Source organism: Capsicum annuum, chromosome 5 (assembly GCF_002878395.1).
Source record: "Capsicum annuum cultivar UCD-10X-F1 chromosome 5, UCD10Xv1.1, whole genome shotgun sequence".
Taxonomy (NCBI): domain Eukaryota; kingdom Viridiplantae; phylum Streptophyta; class Magnoliopsida; order Solanales; family Solanaceae; genus Capsicum; species Capsicum annuum.
This window is the reverse complement of record NC_061115.1, coordinates 108,697,798-108,723,530: the sequence shown is the minus strand read 5'-3', so window position 1 is coordinate 108,723,530 and position 25,733 is coordinate 108,697,798. Positions and strand designations below refer to the sequence as shown.

The window sequence follows — 25,733 nt, the reverse complement described above, 5'->3', positions numbered from 1 at the left end:
ATGCATGAACTATCTTTGTGCCAAAGAATCAAGGGAGAATTTCGTACCTGCTTTTTATGAAAACTTGTTTTGCTCCCTTCTAAAGTTGTCTGCACTCCCCAATTTTTTTTAAACGTGCCTTCTGCTTGCTCTCTTTAAAAATAATGGGACCAAAGATAAAACCCTATATATTCTACTCCTTTAGTTTTTAAGTTGTGAAAAGCAAAGGGAATGGGTTTTGACTTTTGAATTACTTACTTTAATTATATTAATTAATAATAATAATAATGGCTAAATTACGCGCTTACCCCTCATTAAAAGTCTGGATTATTACAGATAGTTTACCATATATTAGTTATATGTAGCATAATACCAAATAGAGTATATAACTAATGCTTGAAAAATGTACCAAATAAGATAGTAATACACAAGCTAATGCATGCACTATTTTTTCGAATGCATCCTACCAAACGACCCCTAAGTAAACTAGGAAGGAAATAGTAGTCAAAATTTACTTAAATTCCTATCCATCCCATTTGAAAAATATAAATATAATCCACAAAGTGGGGTCTTGGGAGGGTAGAGTATATGCAGAGAAGAATGCTGACTTTACCTTTACCTCAGAGGTTGAGAGTGTTTTTGGTAGACTATCAGCTTAAGGGAAAAATAGTCCAAAGCTGATACAAGTCGAATTGGCTCTACTCTTTTGAGATCTATGCTTCAAGGACAACACCTAAGGATCCAAGAGTTCATCATCCTAGGGAAGCAAGTACGTGTTTGTATGATAGTTTGGTGGACGAGAGGAGCTATATCCGTTGATATAATCCATGGGGCCATTGAGCAACATCGTGTTTGGATGATAGCTTGGAGCATAGGTGGTGTTTTGCTAAAAAGTGTGTATTGGGCCTCTTTGTCATATTGGGTCACTTTTGCGCCTATTTAGCATTTAGGGTCACTTTTGGGCCCAGTTGTAATAAATAACCTTGGCTATAAATAGCTAGTCGTCTCTTAGACTTGTGTTAGATGTTTTTGGATGAAAATCACACTTGAGAGTATTTTTTTTTGGATGAAAATCACACTTGACAGTGTTTTATCAAGCTTGTTGGGAGCTTTGTGTGTTTGCTTAGAAGCATTAGTTGTGAGGGGTTCAATATCCCTCTCGGTCTTCGTAGGAGTTAGGTGCTTGTCTAGGATTATCGTTTAAGGGCCTTGGTTTAATATATCGTGGTTTTTTTGCGATTCCTCTGTTTGTGTCTATCTTTAATCCCTCTTTTCGTATTGTTTTCGATTTCCTTTACTTTATCCTTATTTTCGTATTTTCCCTCGTATCATTTGGTATTAGAGCCGAGCTTGGATTTATTCCCACAAATTCAATCTTGGGTTTGTTATTGAAGAAAAAAATCAAAAATCATAAAAAAAGTACTATTCACGTTTTTGAGTCTTGTCAAAATTTTGAGTTTTGATTTTGGTGTTTTCTTGAGTTTCTAGTGCTAGATTCTTGTTCCCTAGCACTATTTGTGTGTAAATCTCAAATTTGAGCTTAATCAGAGTTAAATTGAAGGTTCTACCATTATTGAAGTTTGAGTTTGAAGAAAATTTTTAGTGGTTTCTAAAATTTGAAATTTTTGGTTGAGTGTTTGAGCTTAAAATTGCTTGGGTTGTGTTCGAAAGCTTGAAAGGAGCTTAGGTTTGGAATTTCATTGAATTTTGAGTCTGTTTGCTTAAGGGTCAATTTTTGAATATTCTTGTATTCTTGATGATGTCCATCTCTTGAAGAAGGAGGTTATTCAAAAAAAGGTGTGTTTAGGAGGTTATTCAAAAAAAGGTGTGTTTGATCCACAAAAGAAGAAAGAGAAAAGTGTTTGGGGGTTGATACAAAGGAATATCCCAAAAGAAAAGGGAATATCCTAGGAGAGAGAAGCCAAAGGGGCCTACAAAGAAGGGAAAACTCGAAATTTCCAGCAAGTTGCCAAGGCACCTGCGCATGCAGGTGGCCAACGTAGCTCACTAATGTGACCTGCGCGTCACATGCCTGAGCAGGTCACCACCTGCGGCATGTTAGGCACTCCAAAATTGTTTTTCAGTCAGGTTCCATTATCCTAATTCCATTTCTTGATTCTTAATGCTAATTGACAACTCGTAATTGATCTACTTTGTTGCTTTGTTGGTTCTTTGAGTCCGTTTTTCTTTCTTGTTCTTTTATTTGTGTGCCTTTATCGTTTCTTTCTTCGTTAACTTCTTTGAGTCAAGTCTTTTTACTCTTAAATGAGTTGTCCAGATTTGCTTCATCTTTTTTCTAAAGTGTACTTAGGACTATGGGTGGAGCAACCCGTGATACCATCTTGGAGGCACTTCTAGAGATGCGACAAGATGTGAAGCAAATGACTGGGATTGTCACACATGAATGAGAAGTTGTCAAACATGGATTGTAGAATGGAAAGTATGGATGGTAGGATGGCAAACATTTAGAAGCCTCTTATCCTGCTCCTCGACCCCATGTCCGAACTCCCTCAAACCTACCAAATACGAAACAAGTTTCACAAATTGTTGTTTGACCACTCCAAATCCAATTTGACAAAGACTATTCCAACATTAGGCCTTTGTTACCCAGTAATCACGATACTAGCATTTTACCTAGTATTACTCCTTCATATGTGCAGGTTCATGAACAAACAATTCCAAAGAAAGATGCAAGGAGTGTGCCTTGTGAAAAGGAGCTTGAAGGCCTAACTGAGTTCTTAACAAAGATTCCAAACTTGGAAAGTGTGACGACTGGTCGATAAAAGAGTTGGATTCGAGGTTGAATCTTTTTCAATAAAGGGAGGATGATACAAGTCGAGTTGGCTCCATCTTTTGAGATCTAGGCTCCACCTTTTGAGCTCTACACTTCAAGGACAACACCTAAGGATCAAAGACTTGATCATCCTAGGGAAGCAAGTATGTGTTTGGATGATAGCTTGGTGGACAAGAGGAGCTATATCCGTTGATACAAACAATGGGGCCATTGAGCAACATCATGTTTGGATGATAGCTTAGAGCATAGAAGGTGTTGTGCAAAAAAGTGCCAACTGGGCCTCTTTGTCATATTGGGTCACTTTTGGGTCTATTTAGCATTTAGGGTCACTTTTGGGCCCAATTGTAATAAATTGTCTTGGCTTTATAACTAGTCTTCTCTTACACTTAGGGTTAGATGTTTTTGGATAAAAATCTCACTTGAGAGTGTTTTATCAAGCTTGTTGGGAGCTTTGTGTTTTTGCTTTGGAACGTTGGCTGTGAGGGGTTCAATATCCCTCTCGGTCTTTGTAGGAGTTAGGTGCTTGTCTAGGATTATCGTTTAAGGGTCTTGGTTTAATATATCGTGGTTTGTTTACGATTCCTCTACTTGTATCTATCTTTTATCCCTCTTTTCATATTGTTTTGGATTTTCTTTACTTTATCCTTGTTTTTGTATTTTCCCTCGTAAGTCGTATCAAAAGCAGTCCAAAAAAAAGAAGTAATACAAATACAAGAAATAGCAGATAATAACAAAAATAATAAATTGTAATAGGCTAGTAATTACAACAAAATAATATGATAGTCGAAGTACATGAAACAACAAATATTAATAGAAATTGAAGGACAAAAATCTACAAGAGCAATACTGCAGCTACTAGTATGGGTGGGTAACAAGATAATGCACTAATGCCTTTTAACCTTCTACCCTAATCAGTGTTCTCAACTTTTTTTTAAAGAAAATATTCTCCATAACTTCCTATTTAAGGTCATCTCCTCGATAAATTGATACTGTGCCACGTCCATCTAACCACCTCTCTCCAATACTTCTTCGGTTGCCTTTACCTCTCATGAAACCATCCATAGCCAACCTCTCACAATCTCATATTCACATGCCCGAACTATCTTAGTGTCGCTTTCTGCATTTTATCCTCCACCAAAGTCACTCCCACCTTGTCCTGGATATCCTCATTTCTGATTCTACCTCTCTTAATGTGCCCACACGTTTATCGCAACATCCTCATTTCTACAACTTTCAACTTTTGAACATGAGAATTCTTACTAGCCAAAAACTCCACCCCATGCAACATAGTTGTTCTAGCTACCACTCTGTAGAACTTGCCTTATTTTGGTGGCACCTTTCTTGTCACACAAGACTCTGGATGCGAAACTCCATCTCCTCCCCTCCCTCCCAAAAAAAATAAAAAAAATTACTAATACAGTGAGTAGTGAGTGACATCTTCGTCAATCTCCCCATTTCCTTGGATAATATATCCAAGATACTTGAAACTTCCTCTTTTTGGATGACATGTGAATCAAGCATTACATCTATATCCGCCTTATGTGTTACATCATCGAACTTGCACTCTATGTATTTAATCTTTGTCCTGCTCAACCTGAACCCTTTAGACTTCCGGGTCTGTCTCCAAATCTCAAGCCTAGGTTAACTCCGTTGCTAGTATTGTCAATCAGAGCCATGTCACTTGCAAATAACATTACACCATGACACCTCACCTTGAATTTGCCGCTTCAATGCATCCATCAACAACAATAGCAAACCCAATATATTCCCACCAAGTGGGGTTTGGGGAAATAAAATTAGCTAACGCTTGTCCCTGATGCAACCCCATCAAAACTGGAGAGTGTTCTGAGTTTCCTCCACTGTCCTTACCTAGGTCTTGGCTCAATCGTACTTGTCCTTGATCGTCCTAGTCTTTACGGGAAAGGGTAGAGTTCAATGTTTTAAGGCTCTTTGCATTGAACCCATTATATTTTAAAGTTATGGGTGCATGTTTACTATTTATTTAAATTTTAATAAATCTTTACATGGAAATTTATGCTCCACCCCAAAAGTTATGGGTTGAACCCATACATTGAATGGTACATCCGCTCTGGCAGTACACTTCCGGCATGTGAAATGACATTTGAAGCTTCATTTTTCAAAATCAATTTTGTTGTAAGTAGGCCTTTTAGGACTAGTACTATTGATTAGCTAACTCATTATCTTGGCATAATAGCCATGGAAGAATCAATCCTCAGTCAACCATTTGGGGGAAAAAAATTTAAAAAGTTGTTTTAAATTTCTTTCCGATTTTTGAAGGATCTCTACCTTAAAATTAAAAAATAATTTCCATCTTTTTCTTCGGGATATCTATAAAAGATGACCTGTAAAGTTCAGGAAAGGACAACAGTAAAAAATAAAAAACCTTAGAAGATCCGAACCTCCACGACAACTCAGAATGGTTCGTTTAATTCTTTTTGCCACTTGCTTTTTCCTATCACTTTTTTTGTATATCGAAAATCAAAAATTGAGAAGCCATCCATCTTGCCATTGATCTGCTTCATCTTGCTATTGATTTTACTTGTGCGTAGGGTGCAAAAATGGAAGAAAAGGGGAAACAGGATAGCACTGCCAATATGATGAATGTGAACGAGAATTGTATGGACATTGAAATCATCTGTAGACAGGAAGAGAATGTTGGTGATCAGCTCCCTTATGCAGATGAAGAGCTGATAACTCATTTTCTTGATAAGAAAATGATAGATCAGCGCTTTCTCGATCACACTGTTCATGATGTCGACTTCTTCTTGTACCATCCTCAGCAGCTTTCTCGTATAGCGCTCTCTCTCTCTCTCTCTCTCTCAGTTTGTTGGGGTTTTGTTGGGGGTGGGGCGGGGTGGCTGTTTTCTGATCAATATCTTTCTTATCCTGAATGTTTATCATATGAAAGGTTCTTGTTCTATTTAATTTGTGAATTTTGTGGTATCAAACATGATCTGCTATCATGTTTCTGCTTTAATTAAAAGTTCCTGATGAAATCTTGATTCATACGATGAATAGCCATCTGACAAATCTGAGCAACTTCAGTTATTAGATTGCTGCACTTTAAAAGTGTTTTAACATTTGGAAAGTATTAAGTTCCATGCCAGCAACTTTCCTTGAGAAGAAAAGAATCTAGCAATGGTGTCAAAGCAATTTTGAAGAGAAAGCAGATACTGTTTTATTGAATTGGGAATTAATCAATCTATGAGCTGTACTAGAGTATTTATAGGCCTAGTTAACTACTTAACTTTGGTAGAGTAAATGTAACTAGAGCTAACTAATTACAGCCGGCTAAAATCCGCTAATTGACCATCTAACTTGCTACTACTATTAACTGTGTACTTAGCTAGCTAACTGTTACAATGTATTAAGTTCACCCCCCTTCAAGCCAGGGACAATGAAAATGTTTTTCATGCCTAACTTGGACAAAAGATGTGAATGCTGCAAATAGCTGAGATCCTTGGTCAATAAGTCAGCCAACTGATCTGAAGAGGCTTAGTAGAAATTGCTGAGCAAGCCCTGCTAAATCTTCTCCTAGATAAAATGACAATAAATGTCAATGCGTTTGGTACATTCATGGAACACAGGTTGGTAGCTATCTGCATAGCGGCCTCACTATCACAGGAAACTGGAATGGGCAGCTGAACAGGCAAACCCAACTCTGAAAACTGGCCAACCAGTCGGACAATTTCAGCCACCGTTGATCCCAAACTCTGTACTTTGCCTCTGCAGAGCTCCTGATATGATGATGCGAGGAAAATTACGAAAACAAGAATTTAACTATGAAAACAAAGGAACAATCGAATACGAGATAGAGGATAGTTAGATTGACACAAGAAGATAGAAAGAAATAGCAACTATTGAATATATTAAATTCGAAAACCCCTAAATACTTTATCAACAAGCACCTAATCTCTCCGTGGACCAAGAGGGAATTCGATCGCCCTCAAAACCCTCGTTTCTAAACAAGCATTCGACAAAGCTCTCCAATCACAAAAACAACTAAAGAAATTAAACCCTCGGAATTACTATTTATAGCCTATTACAAGGCCCAAAGTGACCCATAAACAAATGACAAAATAACCCCCAAGTTGGGGGACTGGTTGCTCTTGACGACTAGGGTGACAGTTAGTCAACCCCTTGGCGGTTCTCCATCCAAACTCACTCGTAGGCAGTGTGATCAACTTTGTTGCTCGGACTCTTCAAAAATATCATCGGGTGCGTGTCGGATCCTTCAAAAGTAGTGCATTTTGGAGGATCCGACACGGGTGAGACAACATTTTTGGAGAATCCAAGCAACTTAGATGATCACCTTGTGGGCTTTTGGCGACGGACAGTCAGTCATGGTGGTGATTGACCACCAACTGAACCGTAATCCCTTGACATTTTGGGGTCTTCAAAGCCTTAAATTGGCGGCTCCCTTGACGGTTGGTCAGGCCCTTGATTGATATCCAAGTGAGCCGTCACTCCGTGACAACTCACTATTCCTCCCTATTGAGCTCCTATTTTCAATCTTTAGCACATGGAATCCTTTGGAGACGATCAAAACTTGCTCCCCTTCTTCTTAAACATAGCTTGCATCCTTTGAAGTTACGAGCTTGGCTTCTAGTGAAAGGCTTTGAGGGACTTTGGATCATATCATTCTCTCCATCTTGAGAAGAATTTGACCTTAAATTCACGGATTCATCACCTTTTAGCACATCAAAAAGTGAGAGATAACACACATTGAATGTGTTGTGCAGTTGATATTCCGGTGGGAGATCAATCTTGTACGCGTTATCATTCACCCTCTCAAGCACTTGGAAAGGCCCATCACCTCGAGGCATTAACTTAGTTTTCCTTTTGGTTGGGAATCGGTCCTTTTGAAGATGTACCCATAGCCAATCACCTGGTTCAAGTACAAGCCTTTTTCGCCCTTTGTTCACCTTCTCTGCTACTTCTCAAGGCAAAGTCTTACCTTCTCATTCATCTTCTTCATTGTTTCCGCCTTTTTTTTCCATCTAAGCTTATCATAATATCACTAGACAAAGGTGTGAGATCTAAGGGGGTTTGGGTTTAAAACCATAAACAAATTCAAAGGGAGTCATACCAATAGTCGTGGAAAGATGTTGAGAAAAGCAATTTGGTGCCAAGCCTACCACACAATGACTTCCAAAAATGACTGAGGAACTTAGAGAACTTAAGAGTCCCTATCACTAACAATGGCTCGGGGAATTCCATGGATTTTGACATGTTCAATAAACAAAGATGCCACATTAGAAATATCATCGCACTTGTGGCACGGAATTAAGTGACCCATTTTTGAGAATCGATCAACCACAACAAAGATACTATCTCTTCTCCTCCTTGTCCTAGGCTAACCCAAAACAAAATTCATAGAAATGTCAAGCCATGGGCGTAGGGGAGTGGGAAGTGGGGTATATAACCCTTGAGGGAGAAGGTGTGATTTTGCACTTCTACAATTCATACATTGACCACAAATTCGAGCAATATCATGACGTATCTTGGGCCGATAGAATTGTTCCTCTAGGATCCCAAGGGTCTTGCTAATTCCAAAATTACCCATCAAACCCCTATCGTGTGCCTTTCTAACAAACAATTTCCTTTAAGAGCTTGAGGGCACAAACAACCTTCTTCTTTTGAACAAATATCCATCAAACGTAGAATAGGGTTTAGAAGACCTATCCCTAATCCATCGTTCCTTATCCCATTCCTCCCAATCCGGGTAGATTGGAGCAAATTTGGGGTTCTCGGGGTACATTGTTTTCAAGCATTCAGAACCTATCAATTTGGAAGACAATATGTTGATTAACACTTGTTTTCTAGACAATGTATCGGCTACCACATTCTCTTTTCCCTTTTTGTATTAAATTGCATAAGGGAAAGTTTCTAAGAACTCAATCCACTTGGTATGCTGCTTGTTTAATTTATCTTGGGCCTGGAGGTGTTTCAATGATTCATGGTCAGTTTGATTCACGAATTCCTTAGGCCACAAATAGTGTTGCCAATTACCCAAAACTCTAATCAAGACATACAACTCAAGATTATACGTGGAGTAATTCCAGGTTGCTCCTTTGAGCTTCTCACTAAATTAAGCAATGAGCTTTATGGTCTTGACTGCTCAAATGCCTACCTTGCTAGCATCACATTCAATTTCAAACATCTTATCAAAGTTGGGTAAGTGCAATAAGGGAGCGAAGCTAAGCATTGTCTTCAAAGTTTCAAATGCCTTTGCTTGCTCATCACCCCATTTGAATAATTTATCTTTGCGGATTACCTCTTCTAAACCTTTTGACAAACCGCCTATAAAAACTAGCCGACCTATGGAAGCTTCGTACTTCACCAATGGATGTCGGAGTTGGCCAATTCTTGATAGCATTTATTTTGGATTCATCCACCTCGACTCCTCTTGACTTACAAAAAAATCCCAAGAATACTACTTCATTCACACCAAAAGAGCATTTCTCAAGATTAGCATACAATTTTTCTTTTCTAAGCACTTTAAAAACACTTCGCAAATGTGAAACATGCTCTTCGAGAGATTTGCTATAAATTAAGACATCATCAAAGTATACCACACCAAATTTCCCTATGAATGGTTTCATCACATGGATCATCAACCGCTTAAAGTTACTAGGAGCGTTGGTGAGGACAAAGGCATAACAATCCATTCATATAGACCAAACTTGGTCTTGAAGGTTGTTTTCCACTCATTACCCGGTTGCATCCGGATTTGGTGGTACCTACTCTTAGGGTCTACCTTAGAAAACACATAAGAACCAATCAACTCATCTAGCAAATCATCCAAACAGGGAATAGGGTGGCGATACTTTACTGTTATCTTGTTGATTGCCCGACAATCAACACACATATGCCAAGTCTCATCTTTCTTTGACACCAACAAGAACGAGACCGCACATGGACTCATGTTTTCCGTGATGTACACTTTGTTGAGGAGTTCCTCAACTTGCCTTTGAAGCTCCTTGGTGTTCGTTTGGGTTACTTTGGTAAGCCGGTTTGTTTGGCAATTGAAAACCCGACACAAAGTCTATTTGATGCTCAATATCCCAAAGTGAAGGTAACCCTTTTGAAAGTTTCTTTGGGAACACATCTTCATATTCCTTCAAAACAAGAGACATAGAATGGGGAATAGGAGAAGTAAAGTGGTTAGCATGAAAAACATGGGCTAGAAGGAGCATGGGTGTTTCATTATCATGCTCTTTGAAGAGACCCTTGTTCCTAGCCAACATCACCATTGGACTCTTCCCCTTCAATCTCCATTTTTCCTCTCCTTCATCATTCTCCTTTTCATGGAGTTCCTCCCCCCTTCCTTCTTACTCTTCTCTTTTAACTTTCTCATTCTTTGATGCGCTTCATTCACTTGTGAGGGTGAAAGAGGGTGAAGTGTGAATTTTCGACCATTCAACTCAAGAGAGTAGCGATTAGTTCTCCCATCATGTTTGGTTGAACGATTATATTGTCATGGTCTTCCAAGCAAAATATGACAAGCTTGTATGAGAATCACATCACAAAGCACCTCATTTTGATAATTCCTAACCTTGAACCGAATCACAACTTGCCTAGTCACTTTCACTCATCCACACTTATTTAACCACTAAAGCTTGTATGGTGTGGTATGCTTGGTTGTGGGTAGCTTCAAGAAATCAACCATGGTGGCACTAGCTACATTAGCATAACTCCTACTATCAATGACTAATGAGCACACATTCTCCTTGATAAGATATTTAGTATGGAATATATTTTTCCTTTGACTAGGGTCAACTGATGCCTTACTAATCATTACTCGTCTTACCACAAAGTTTGGGACCTTGATCTCTCTATCTTGAGGCTGAACATCCTCATCACCTCCCTCTACTTGTTCATCTTCTTCAAACTTCTCTCCTTCTTGGGTTTCTCCTTTACTTTCCTCTTCTCCAAGGTAATACAACCTCCCTTTTTTGAGGATCACATTTCTCCAATTAGGACATTCATTTGCCTTGTGTCCCCAACCTTGACATTTAAAGTATTGAAAGCCTTTAGGATTAGGAGTTGGATATTTGTTACCTTCATTCCTTGGTGGGTACTTTGGAGTAGTATTTTCTACGAGCTTTTTGTTATAGGACTTTTTGATGTCCTTATTCTTGTTCCATCTCAATGAAGGTTGAGCTACTTCTTTGTTCTTACTAAAAAAATTAGTGGATGAGTACCCTTTGGGTGTGACAGATGTCTTCTCCTTGAGATCCCTTTCAACTTCTAAGACTGCTTGAAAGATTAAATCTATGGTAGCAAATCTATGGCAATTCATAGATAAGGAAATATCTTTGTTCAACCTTACCTTGAAGCAGATGATGACATGTTCCATGTTCCATGTTCTCATCATACTTGAGCTTCAAGATCAATTGTTGAAATTCATCGTAGTAGGTTAAGACACTCTTGTTCTCTTACCTTAGGTTGTATAACTTGGCATGTAACTCATGTCTATACCTTTCCGACACATATTTCCTTCTTATGAGCGCTTTCACTGTATCCCATGGAGGTGGTTGTCACTCGTTTAGGATGTTTTCAAATCTCTTGGCATATTCCCACCATTTAATAGCAAACCCTTCGAATTGGGCTATGGCATAGCAACTTTCCTTGACATCGGTGAGATCATTGACTTGGAAGATCCTTTCACAAGTGGACTCCCATGTTAGATAAACCTCGGGGTCATTTTGAAAGTTGGAAGTCTAGTCTTGATCGAATTGATCCATACATCCTGGCCTCCATTACCACCTTGTTCCTCATGGTAGTTCCAATGTCCTTCTTTTTGGGGTCGATTTCCTATGTTACCTCTTCCATGTGGAATCGAACCAAATCTTCCTCCTTGACCTTTATATCCTCTTTGAACCCTTGGTCTATTCCTCACGTACTCCGCAAACATAGCCACTGCATCATACTCCTTAAACTCATCTTGTGGATCTTCTTCTATTTGGACAGGTTGATTTTGATTAAGTGGTGCTTGAGGTGGTGGATTTTGGTTCGGTGGTGCTGGGGGTACTTGGTCATAGGGTATTTGGCGAGGTGGATCTTGGTTTTGGGGAATTTCTTGGTTGACTTGGTTAAATTGAGTTTGGAGTGGACGAATGGTATTTTGGTTATGTGGGTAGGTATTTGTTTGAGTAATGGGGCCTTGCACCTGTATTGGTGTGTTGTACATTTGGTGAAGTGTTTCCGGGGAAATGGTAGCGGAAGTGTTTTGAACATGACCACTAGAGGAGGCATGGTAGTTTTCAGGAGTGGATTTGGTGGAATGTAGACGACCTTCCATGTTAACAATCCTCCCATCCATACTAGACACTTCCTTGTAGTGTGGTCATATGACCTTCCATGTATTTTATTCTCTTGACTTGAGGATTCAATTGCCGCTAAGATTGCATTTGAGGTATTGTTATCCATAGCTTGGGGTGTTTTACGTTCCGAAACCATTGTACCTATTAAGAAAGACACTAACAAAAACAACAAACAAGTTAATGTTAGGAAAACAACCTCTCAACTCTGCACACCTTTATATGCCTCACACCTGGATCCGCAAATGCTGAATGATGGTTTATACTACAGTGATAGTTGAGGTGTCGATTGCTACTCTTGGCCGGAATAGATTCTTGTTTGAAGAACTCAAAGAAAACGGACTTGAGCCAAGAAATTACGACGAAGTAAAAAAAAACTAGAAAAACACAAAAGAAATGGGACGAAGAAAGAAAACGAACTCAAGAACTAATTCACAACTAAATAGATTGATTACTAGTTGTTAAAACCAAGTAAAAAATGATTAAGAATCAAAGAAATGAAACTTGGAGTCTAAAATGAGCTTACAAAAACTTTTTCAATGTGACTGATCAAGTGACTGACCAGCACAGGAGTTGCCGCTCCTTATCCAGAATGTGGTTTCAACTTTATCTCACCGACTGATGGTGTGACTTGCCGTTAGGTGAACCGTCAGTCATTTCCAGAATGTGTCTTAAGATCTTTCCAAGTGACTGATGGGGTGACTGTTCGTCACAAGTGTGACTGATCGTCATTGGAGTTGCCTACACCTTCTGGTAAGAATTTCTTATGGTCTTTTGTACTCTCTTTGGAATATCCTTGGTATAAACAAGTATACTTCCTTTTTTCTTTATTCTTTTGGATCAAACCTTATCTTTTAAGTGATCTTCAACAAGACATGAACATTACGAAGAACGTATGAATATCCAAAATTTGACCCTTAAGCAAACGAACTCAGAATTCGACGAAATTCGAAGTCCAAGCTCCTTTCAAACTTTCGAACACAACCCAAGCAAATTTAAGCCTCAAAACTCAACCAAACTTTTCAGATTTTAGAACCCACTTCAAATTTCTTCAAACTCAAGCTCCAACAATGGTGAGTTACTCAAATCTCATCGGAATAAGCTCAAATTTTAGATTACTACTCAAATAGTACTAGGGAACACTAATCTAGAACTAGAAACACAAGAAAACTCAAAAATCAAAAACTCAGAACGATCCTAAGCTCGCTTTGATACCAAATGATGCGAGGAAAATTACGAGAACAAGAATTTAACTATGAAAACAAAGGAACAATCGAATATGAGATAGAGGATAGTTAGATTGACATAAGAAGGTAGAAAGAAAAAATAACTATTGAATATATTAAATTCGAAATCTCCTAAATCCTTTATCAACGAGCACCTAATCTGCACGTGAGCCAAGAGGGAATTCAGTCGCCTTTAAAACCCTCGTTTCTAAACAAGCATTCAACAAAGCTCTCCAATCACACTCTCAAGTGTTTGGTTCATTCAATATCTAAAAACAACTAAAGAAAGTAAACTCTTGGAGTTACCATTTATAGTTTATTGCAAGGCCCTAAAGTGACCCATAAACAAATGACAAAAATAATTTTAAGTTTGGGGATTGGTTGCTCTTGATGACTAGGGTGACGACAGTGTTATCAATGGCGAGCGCCATGTCGTCAATGGCGAATGGCGAGGCGACGTGAGGCAGTGTCACCATATGCCTTCGTGGCGATGCAACTTGTAAAAGGCGACGCCAAGGCGAGAATGGGGACATGGCGACTAGGCGAGGCGAGGCATTAAAGGCGACACCTTTTTATTTTCTTAAATAAAATTAGGGTTTTAAGGATAAAACGTTATTTTAGGGCTTTTATTTTTATTTTGCTTTGACTGTTACCACTGAGAGGCGACTGCGACTGATTCCTCCGACTCTGACATGCGGCAATTGGTAAGTCGGTTCTCTGTTTTTTTTTCTTTTTCTACTTTCTTCTTATTTTCTCCACTTGTCAGTCATTACTCATAGCCTATTGATTTCCTCTTGATTTTGTTTTTCTTCTTCTACGTCTTCCTCTGATTTTTTTCTTGTACTTCTTCCTATGTATTTTTTTTCACTAAGAGTAAAACATAGTATCTACTATCTAGTTTTAGTTTTTGACTTGAAATGTTTGCTAATATATTATTGCTATTGAGATTTTGATTATTTATATATGTAATTAAATATTTTAATCTTTTGGTATTAATTGTCGCCACACTTCCAAAAGACCGCCTCGTTGCCTTGTTGCCTTTCGCCGTCCAAAACAGTGTGATCACCTTGTGGGCTCTTGGTGATGGTTCATGGGACGGTCAGTCCTGGTGGTGACTGACCACCAGCTGAGCCGTCACCCCTTGACAGATTGGGCTTTTCAAAGCCTTCAATTGGCAGCTCACTTGACAGTTGGTCATGCCCTTGACTGATCTCCAAGTGAGCCGTCACTCCTTGGCAGCTCACTATTCCTCCCTTTTGAGCTCCTATTTCAATCTTTAACGCATGAAATCCTTTGGAGACGATCAAAACTTGCTCTAAAACATCCTTCTTCATGAACATGGCTTGCATCCTTTGAAGTTTCCGATCTTGGCTTCTAGTAAAAGGCTTTGAGGGATTTTGGATCATATCATATGGTGACATACTTCTTAGACTTCCAAGAAATGAGGGAAACACCCAACTTAACCAGTCACGAACCTTGTTGTGTTGGGGCAAGTTGTCCAATCAGCTTCACAGTAAACTTCCAACTGTTGTGTGAGAGTAGAGGACGTGAGAATCCTTAAACCTGGACAGTGTTTGAGGTATCTGACAATTTTCAAGGAGGCTTCCATGTGAAATAATTTAGGGCATTGCATTAATTTGCTAAGACACAGCACAGAAAGTATATATCAGGCCTGGTAACTGTCAAGTAAAGCAGCCTTCTGATAAACCTTTGGTGGCTGCATGGATCTTTCAAAGGTGGATCCGAGGTGGTGTACCCAATGTGCTGATCAAATGCAATGGTAGTGGGCTCAACATTTAGTTCCATAGGAGAGTGCACAGGTTTAAGACCCGACAGACCAAGATCAGAGATGATTTATAACACATACTTTCTCCGATCTTGCATGAGAATCCCTTTTAAACTTCTGGCAAATTCAAATCCAAGAGAACCTGAAGTCACCAAGTTCCTTGATCGTAACATTAGTCTACAACAGCATCTTTGTCTCAGTAATCAATAGGATATCATTCTCAGTGATCAACAAGTCATCTACATAAATCAGGACAATAAAAATCTTCCCTGCTATCTTCTTATTGTATAGGAAATAATCATTATTGCTCTGGGTGAAGCCTAAAGTGACCAGGCCTGTAATGAATTTAATATTCTACGAGCTGCTTGCTTAAGTCCACAGAGGGACTTAAAGCAATCTGCAAGCCTTCTGCTTGTCACTGGTGTCTCTGGATCCCTGTGGCACTGTCATGTAAACTTCTTCATTCAAGTTACCATACAAAAATGCATTGTTGATATCCATTTGGTGTACCTGCCACCCTTTTGCTGCATCCCTAGAATCCACTGTTCTCACCGTGACCTTTTTCACCCCGGGTGAAGATGTTTCTTGAAAATCCAAGCCTTCCTTTTGATTGTGTCCCTTAACAACTAGCATTGCTTTTAATATTTCAATGGAACCATCTATGTGACGCCCCAAAGTTTTGGGGCCTGTCACTCGCCAGGATTATGCGTGCCAACTAGGCCGCAACCTTGTCAGCTATGCAGGCGGTATGTGCTGAGGGAATATGCCGAAGTCGAAGATGAGGCAAAGGGGCATAACATGAGGCAACAAGCATCTATATACGTTGCATGACATATCCTAAGAGTGCCAATGTGATTTGGAAAGGGCTTGGTATTAGCCCAAGGGGGCGGAGGCATGGTGAGGATCGTGTGCGGTGTCGATGTCAGCGCCGTGCCATTTTGAGCTACAAGTGGAATCTAAGGATTCCGGTTTAGAGAGTTGATATTGATGGTACCTTATGTATGCTTACCAAATTTGGGGTCATTTGGAGTACGTTTGGATTGGGGCTTGACTTGGCCAAAGTCCAGTGGCATTGTCATAATTTGCTGATTGGTCCGAAGGCCATAACTCATTCCATGTGTATGGGAATGGGGTGAAACTTCATGGAGGTGTGAAGGAAGTCAAGAGAAAGGAGTAGGAACAAACGGCACCCAATTTGAAGGTCGGATGAATGATCCAAGCCCCAGTATGATTCTCAGGCAAAATGATGTCTAGTGGCGGACATTGGGATTATTTATTTTAAGCATATATAAGGGGGGTATGAATGGTGACAGCCTACCAGCCTCCCCCGGGTGTGTCGACAGATGGCCACCCCAAGTGTGCTGCCTTGAGGGACAACCTCAAGGGCCTGCCTTGGCATGTCAAAGGAATGCGCAAGGTACTCATAGGGCTCGGGAACCCTATGGGCAACGCAAGGTCGGGTGGACTAGCGTTGGGCGTCGGAAAAGGCTAGAGGTTGGCTATATGAACCGACAAGCCCCGTGGGCTGTCTAAATGATGGAAGGATGCCTCCAAGCCGATAGAGCAATCGAGATACTCTCCCCAAGAGACTCGTGAGCTAACTTGTGAGCTTGGTCAAGGTTCAGCCAAGCGAGCAAGGGTCCGTTGGCCTAGATGCGCAGTTGTGGGGAGACACTGTGCTACGGAAGCTAGATACAAGTTGCGTGGGCTATGTTTGGCTATGCCATAAGACATGAGAGGGCATATCTAAGAAAGACGCTTGAGACAAAGGCCAAGGATTGAGGGTTGCCCTACTCGGGCGAAGCAAAGGCCAAGTGCACATGCATGAGGCGATGTCAAGCTTGAGGATAGGACTGTGCATGCGATGGCAATGCTCAGGCCAAGGCAAGGGACGAGTATGTCCGTAGCCACCCCCAGGAGCGCATATGGATGAGATCCACGGATTAAAGGTGCGCCAGAAGAGTTGCTTATACGTTGGCCATGTCAGTCGACATATTGAAGGAGCGGCACCAAAGGGGGCAAGCCTCTGAGGCGAGCTTCCCACAGGCACAGGATCGTGCTAAAGACCTGGGAAATGAGGAAGGCTGGCCCATAGTTGGGGGAACCATGGGCGCCGCACGGGCAAAATTGTGTGCCGCTGACACGTTGAAAAATGAGCCCGTGACAATCTACCTTGTATACCCATTGCCTTGTATTTGATCTTGTATACCCACTTGCGACCTTCTTCCTCTTTGGCGAAGCAACAATTTCCCATGTGTGATTGTTCCCTAATGCAGTGATTCCTTCTTGCTTAACAGCTACCCACATGCTATCTGCAACAGCTTCTGCGTAAGGCTGAGGCTCGGTCTCAGTTGAAAACTTAGATGAAACTTTGATAGGATGGTGACAATCCATCCTGATGACATTAGATATGGGATGTTAATAGTGATGAGCTCCTTCGAATTTGGCTGGTCTGGAATAATCTTTGAACCAAATAGGTGGTTTTACTTTTCTGCCTGACCTGTTGGACTCTGCTCGAATCACTTCCAGCTTCATGGGAATTACTGACAACATCATCTAGTGGTTGCACAGGGGCTATGTGTTCTGTAATGATCTCAAGAACAATGTTGCTTCTTCTGGTTTGCTGAACATCAAAAGAGTCAATGTCCTCCTGCTCTATTGGTTCTCCTGCATTAAGAATACTGTCCCATTAGTTCAAACAGTTATAATGCAATTACTGCGTCTTTTTCTATTGTTACAAAGAAATATACTTTAGTTAAGTAGGACATCTCTATTGTTACTCGGCAGCTTCCAGTCATTTCTTGGAAAGGCAGCGCAAGGCTAAGCAACCGATGTCCGTATGGTTACTATCTACCAACCGGGTTCCCTCCATACGCTAGACTAAATTGTCTGTGTTGTACGAGAAAACCGATGTCAAAAGCAATTGAGAGAACAAAAAAAAAAGAATTAACCGAAAGCTTGATTGCATTAATGAAAGCTATTACAGAATGATAACACGGTGTCGAGGGGGAGAGACCAGTACAGAAAATCTGTTGTTTGCTTGAAAGTTTGATTTATTGATCCCCTTAATAGTGCTTCCAAAAGAAAAACCAAAGTTACATGACGAGACATAAATAAGCTAGAAAAAATATAATGGAAATACAGGAAGTAAAACTACACTATATTTACATCGAAAGGAACCTAGACTTATACAAAGGAGAAGATGGTCCAGTGATGGGACTTGGAGAGGCCACATCCTTGTCTTCGACATCACTGTTTTTGCAGGGGCTGACAGCAAGGCATATTTGTGGGGACCATGAGTCCGCACAAATAGGTATTGCTTTGGGATCTTCCCCATCGCTTTATCCCCAACTTGATAGTCCACGAAATGACGATTCTGGTCAGCGTGTTTGTTCATCCACTGTTTGGCTTTCTCAAGATAGCTTGGCACCATCTCCAAGTCTTGCTTCCATTCCTTCGAGGAGCTAGCAGCTTGGGGAGATTTTGACATGCTTTGGTACATTCACAGTGTGGGAGCAGTGGTTGCTGCCCCGTAACAATTTCAAAAGCGCTTTTGTTTGTACTTGAGCTTTTTTTTTGAATTGAAACACAAGTGTCCATCATAGAGAGGCTTAACTCAATTCTTCTTTGAGCCTGTAACAAAATGGTGAAGATATTTCTCCGGCATGCCATTAAATTGCTTCATCTTGCCGTCATATTGCGTGTGAAAACTCGAGCTACGACTCAACTTGGATCCGAGACACTTGAAGAGCTGGGTCCAAAAGTTGCGAGTAAAGCGAGAGTCGGGATCACTAACAATGTCTTTAGGAAGGCCCCAATATTTGACAATATATGTGAAGAAGAGTTGCTTTGTACCTTTTGTTGGTATATATACTTTGGAGCTGCTGTAAAGGTAGCATATTTGGAGAACCGATCCACCACGATGATGATAGTGGTAAGGTCTCCAACCTTGGGTAAGCTGGGGATGAAACCTCGTTGAACTGCCATGGGCTACCTTGAACTTTAAATTTGCATTCAAGATTGTATGGTGTTTTGATGGTTGACAATCATTGTACAAGTGATGATGTATGAACGAGGAGAATAAAGAAAGAAGTACAAGAGCCAGGTCTCTAACATATCTCGAAAAGGAACGGGTGAAGCTGGCAATACTGCGTGGGAATTGTGCAGAGAACTTGTTTCTTTTAAAGAATTGAAGATTGTTTTGGGTTTAAGAAAAAGCTGTTCCTCACGCATTGTGAGAATATAAGAGAAATATTATTGAAATTGTTTTCTACATAATTACATTAACACCCTATTTATAGACACTACAATATAATCCTTTTTAAAGTAGGATTTGGTATACTATTCCTAATTCTACTCATATTCTAACACTCCCCCTCAAGCTGGTGCATACAAGTCATATGTACCTAGCTTGTTACAAATGTGATTAATACGAGGACTGGTGAGGGACTTGGTGAATATATCTGCAAGTTGATCACTTGGCTTCACAAATTTTATAACAATATCTCCCGAGAGTGCCTTTTCTCTGACAAAGTGACAGTCAATCTCTGTGTGCTTGGTCCTCTCATGGAACACTGGATTAGATGCAATATGAAGGGCTGCTTGATTATCACATGCAAATTCCATCTTATCGGTTTATCCAAATTTTAGTTCTCCCACAATTGTTTGCTCCAAACCAACTCACAGGTTGCTGCAGCCATTGCTCGATATTCTGCTTCGGCGCTAGATCGAGCAACCACACTCTGTTTCTTACTTTTTCAGGATACCAAATTACCACTTACTAAAATACAATATCCGGATGTAGAACGTCTATCAGAGGGTGATCTTGCCCAATTAACATTGGTATATCCAATGATACGCCCAGGGCCTCGATCCTCACAGAGTAGTCCTTTACCTGGAGATGACTTAATATATCGCAAAATACGAATAACTGCATCCCAATGACTATCAAAGGGGGAAGTCATAAACTGACTTACAACACTCATGGGAAAAGAGATGTCAGGTCTAGTCACTGTGAGATAATTCAACTTTCCAACCAACCGCCTATACCTTCCAGGATCACTAAGTGGCTCCCCCTGTCCTGGCAGAAGTTGAGCATCTGGATCCATAGGAGTGTCAATAGGTCGACATCCCACCATTCCTGTCTCCTAAAAAATGTCTAACGCATACTTGCGTTGAGAAATAACAATACCTGATTTGGACTGTGTAACCTCAACACCTAGAAAGTATTTTAGTCTGCCGAGGTCTTTAGTATGGAAATGTTGAAAGAGTTGTTGCTTCAAGTTTGTGATACTCTCTTGATCATTACCGGTGATAACAATATCGTCAACATAAACAACCATATAAATACACAAATTTGGTTCGGAATGGCGATAAAACACTGAATGATCAGCTCCACTACGAGCCAAACTCCTGAATCACTGTGCTAAATTTTTCGAACCAGGCTCGAGGGGATTGTTTCAAACCATAGAGTAACTTGCGCAATCGACATACAAGGCTATTAGGACCCCAAATATTAGAATGAACTAATGAGAAGATAGACTCTGAACGACTCTCAATATTACGTGAAAATGTAGCAGAGGTGTGTTTCCCAAGTTGACACGACTCACAATCTAATGTGGATAAACTAGACAAACTAGGCACCATTTTTTGTAGCTTGGATAAACTCGGATGTCCCAAACGTTTGTGAATATTAGCTTTCCTTTTCCCTTTGAAATCACAATGCATCAATTTGAAACTATCACCCCTAGAGTGACCTTTTGTGTGACATTAGTCACAAAATTGATAAGCTGACTTCCTATGTTTCTGCACTCCTCTTTCTGTGAATAGGACTGTAGGATTCGTGTCCTCACCGAATGAAAATTGTCCTCCTTTGAATGATTTCTGGCACTCATCTTGTATTGGTTAATGCAAAGGCTTGATTTACATCAGGAGATGATGTCTGCAATAATCTATATTTCCTTCATTTCTCACATTCATAGGAAGGTGGTGTCACTATTGAGTCATGTTCACCTCAAAGATTTTTTAACCTCGAATAGAAAACTATTATAGGTGCAGTTTTCATGTTGCCCAAATTACTCCTCACAATGAGGTATAAAGAAGTCATTGAATCAAATATATAACCCAACTAGGTTGGGGTCGATCCCACAAGGAATATGGCTAGAAGCTAGGTAGGTCTGTGCGGTTATTTCAACTATTTATCAGTTATATTCAAAAGGGGGTTTTAAAGCAACAAGTATCAAGTTTCAAGCTTTAAGTAACCAAGTAACAAGTAACCGTTTGTATTTGTAACAATTGTTGAGAGTGGACTCCCATGATTTCATAACTCAGTAAGCGTAGCGTACTAGTGATCTATCCCAATGCTTAGCATACAAAATCGGTAAGTTAGGTTCATTTAAATGGCTGGTCGCCCCTATTAGATTAATATCACTCAATCACTGGTTAGGTCTATTGAGTGTTTGAGTATTAACCCTTACCCTTGATCTCAGATTAGCTATCCCTATCCCTAGACAAGGCTCAAGCTATTAGATGAGGGTTGATAGCCTCAAATTTCCACTATTTCCACTGTTAATCTCTTTTCCTATTCTTAGCCTTAAGCAAGTAAGAATTAAGGTGAGTTCTAATGCGAGCACTTGTTAAAAAGCAATCAGTACGAAGAGAAAGAACAATATATGCATGAACACCGTTCAAGGATCACTAAGTACTTTAACCTATTTTGTCAGTTCATCATGGTTCCCACAACCCTAGTTATGGGATTTAGCTACTCATGTTTGTAGAATCACAATTAGAATTTGTAGAAGAAATCATAATTGTGAACTTACGAGTTAAGTAGAAGAAATCCGACTTCTTGGATTGTCAAAGGAAGATCAATAATCAAGAATCTAAGTATGTAATTTCTCCATAAACCAAAAACCAATGTATATCAAAAAATGTAATATGTTCCTTATGCTATAGAGTGCATTAACTGTAAAAGGAAATCTAGGTAAACTATTTATAGACAAAGACAAAACCTATCCCAAACACAACCTATCCTAAATACAATAGGATTGCAGGCCCAACAGTCGGTACGATTCGTACAATGTAGTCACTTGAAGTCACGGCTCGTGCTTAGCCACAACTCATCTCTGCTTCACTATCAAGGTTCGACTCATGGTTCTAACCTGCGAGTAGTACTGTGACTCGTACTCTCAAAGTACAGATAGCACCTCTTCTGTCAGTACAGGTCAAGGGCGACTCGTACCTCCACTCTATGATTCGTAGGTTGCATCCGTGGTCACTGACTTCAAGTTGTATCTTTTTTGTTCGTCTTCTTCACGACTCAAAGGTAGAAGTCGTACTTTAGGATTTGACCTTCACCTCTGGTCATCAGTACGGGCCTTGGTATGACGCGTGCATTGACTCCTACAACTCGTACCTTGGTTTCACGAGTCAATACTTAGTCTTTTCAACTCATTTTCCTATCTTAACTTTCGGGACCTGTTTTCCTGCATAGACACACAAAAGCACATTAAATCTACCAAAAAGTGCTTGAGAACCTACAACAATTCCATGTTTTAAGCGTCGAAAACCGTAAAACCACGGCACATCAATCTGTGATGTATTAACTTTGGGCCTCTCCCCCGGAGATCCTCCCATGCAAAAGTTGCACTAGATCGAATAAAATTCCACGTTGAAGTCCTCTACTCACATTGCTTATGATCCCAGATATCATCATTGCATTGCATCTCTCTCACCGATTCACTAAATCAACTTCAAATTTGTCGCGAGTGATTGATCCGTCTATAAATCCAAGCTTGTTCTTCATCAAGAGAGCGAGTTTCATAGCTCTGCTCCAAAGTGTATAATTCTCCATGCCGGTGGGCTGAATTCCTATTGTACAGCTCCAGGTGTGTCTGATGCTCCCAAAACAGATGATAATCGTGATCAAATCACAAAGATGAGTTTCCCATTTCACAAAGTCGAGCTTCCCTAGATTTTATCAATTACGTTGCGTTGATACCATATTAAGTTCCATGCATGGAACTTTCCTCGAGAAGAAAAGAACCCATCAATGGCGGCAGAAAGCAATTTGGAAGAGAAGCAGATGCTGTTTTATTGTAGCTGGGGAATTAATGTACAAGAGGATTTATAGGCCTAGTTAACTACCCAACTCTGGTAGGATCAATGTGACTGGACTAACTACAACTAACTAAGATCAACTAATTGATCATTTAACATGCTACTACTAACCAACTGTGTACTTAGCTAGCTCACTGTTACAATGTATTACGTTCAATGAGCTGGCTGATCCTTTACAGAAAGACCACCTTTTTTTCTCTGAATACAGAGAATCTTTGTTCTTGCAATTGTATCATGTAAAGAGGATCCATATGTAGGGACAAAGAAAATGCATCATGGAGATCTAGTTATTGTATGATTGTCTTTGTTCCTAAATAAATTTAGGTTCTGAATATTTATTCTGTTAGCTATAATTTTAAATCCCAAAGTTTATCTTGCCTCCCTAAGGTGAGACCTGGCAAGGATTTTTCATATTTTGATAAATATTTGTGTCTACTTCTTTTGAAACTATATCCATGTCTACTTGTCTTAGGCATTATCTGTATAATTATCTATTATTGTTTGCCCACATTTGGATGTGGTAGATCGAGAATCTCGGTTTGTCTCTTATAGTAGCATCAAGAATATTGTACATTTCCCAATCTTATTAATGTTGTTGCCTTGCTTGTGGTTTAGAGATCTTTCACTTGGTGAAAAACAGTAGTTTCATTTTGACAGAGATGTACCATCCTTCTCAAGCGAAAGAATGGTACTTTCTGAGCCCGTCAACCCAGAAGTATACAGAGGGAAGTCAATGTTACAGCTCGAACACTGATGGATATTGGGAACCTTGTGGAGCAGATTCTCTATTCCACAAGGATGGTAAGCTGATTGGATACCGAAAGACACTAAACTACAATGAGGGGAAACATGAGAAGGATAGGAAGAGGACTGAATGGCTAATGCATGAATACAGACTGGACAGGAGCAGAGACGTAAGAACTGGTAGTACTTCTGATGACATGCAGGTACGGCATTAAACTTATTCTAAATAGAGTAATAGGACATACTTATTTGTAAGAGTGGGGAATATAGGTATACATAATGATGTTGCGATCTTGAGGACAATTGATGACCGCACTTAATAAGACTAGTAATGGGCTCTTAGCTAACATATACCATTGTTAAAGGGGCTGCACACATCTTACACTCCCAAGACCCTACTTGTGGGATTATATTGACTTTGTTATTGTTATATACAATTGTTAGGGCGAAGAAAAGAGTGCAATAGGAGATTGTATATCCGTCATTCTGTAAAACAAGGAAAAGTAAAAGCCAAGCAGGCATTCCCTGGACACCATCGATTTTCCCCAAGTCGAGAAATGGACTTGATGCCCTTTTTTTTTTATGTGTTGAACTTTGCATGAAAAAACTTGAAGAGTGGTAAATGCTTCTCTTGGTGAAGTAAATCACGAGTTCCCTCCTTTCAGCTGTTCTTATCCTTCTTTGGACCAACATACTCGTCCTTAAATAAGCTGCAGCTCTATAGCTCCTTATGGACACCACACAAAGTATCAGAAGCTAGAATTAGATGAACTTCAATTTATATATCCTGTTTCATTTATATGAAGTCTGGTTTCAAGAAGCCGACGTGCCCAGATATTAAATTACATTTGTGGAACATGTTGTGCCCGCAACTACTCTTCACAGAGTTGGAATAGAAATGAGAAAATAAACTAATTTAAAATTGCATTTTAGCTTCTGTATTTCTGATCATCCTTTCTGGTACTAATTGTTTTGATTTCCTTCGTGTTGTAAAAGTGGGTATTTTGCAAGTTATTCAAGTCGAGTGACAATTTCCTGGCAGCAGAGGATAAGGTAGTCACCAAATTTGCTGGTCCAACTGATGGGGTATCTAGCACGGACCATACAATTCAAGGTAGTTAGTTCTTGAGGTACTCTTTGAATTGCTTGATCAGCAGCGTGGTATTTTAGCAACTTTGATGGTGAAAGTGCAAGATGGGGGTGATTGCCTTTTTTTTTTTTTTACTTTTTCTTAGTCAACTATCTGTTTCCAGTAGTCAGCTGTGTATGTAGTAATCAATAGACTAAAATAAAGAAGGTATTGAAAATATGCTTAAAGGAAAGTGAAGCAAGATGTTTTTATACTGGTTGGGATCCAGAATGGATATTAGTTCAATCCCGTTGGGTTGCAAGAGTGGTCTTTTCAAGTTCTTGTTATATGTTTCTTGTCCAGTAAAGGTTGTGTATTTCCTATGACTACGCTCTTACTTTTCTCTTGTAACTTGATACAAAGCCTCACAAAAATATTTTTCGCCTCTCCTTTTTGAGTGCAAAATAATTCAGACAATCCTTGTTAAAAGTAGAGCAAAGAGCTTGAGAAGATTTAGACTGCTTGTGTAATCTTCTTCTTCAGATGAAAGCCTTTAAATAGTCATTGGCTATGCTAGACAGAGATGGCAACCCAGTACATTTGATCCTTGGAAAGAGAAATAGTAAAATCCTATTTCCGAGAATAACTTTGAGCTATTAAAGCTTCTTGA

General features: G+C 39.7%; 1 protein-coding gene across 5 annotated transcripts in view; it reads left to right on the top strand.

The window, feature by feature from the left end:
- The window catches only part of LOC107870754, a 37,271-nt gene that overhangs the window by 9,888 nt on the left and 1,650 nt on the right, over positions 1 to 25,733 (top strand). For 3 of the 5 annotated variants that reach the window (XM_047413126.1, XM_047413125.1, XM_047413124.1), the window contains exons 3-5: positions 5,344 to 5,584; positions 23,866 to 24,197; positions 24,991 to 25,108. In XM_047413126.1, the coding sequence (XP_047269082.1) occupies positions 5,353 to 5,584; positions 23,866 to 24,197; positions 24,991 to 25,108 (682 nt within the window). In that variant the 5' untranslated portion in view covers positions 5,344 to 5,352. The remainder of the gene's footprint in view (positions 1 to 5,343; positions 5,585 to 23,865; positions 24,198 to 24,990; positions 25,109 to 25,733) is intronic. The other 2 variants (XM_016717382.2, XM_016717381.2) reach the window with 1 other exon arrangement.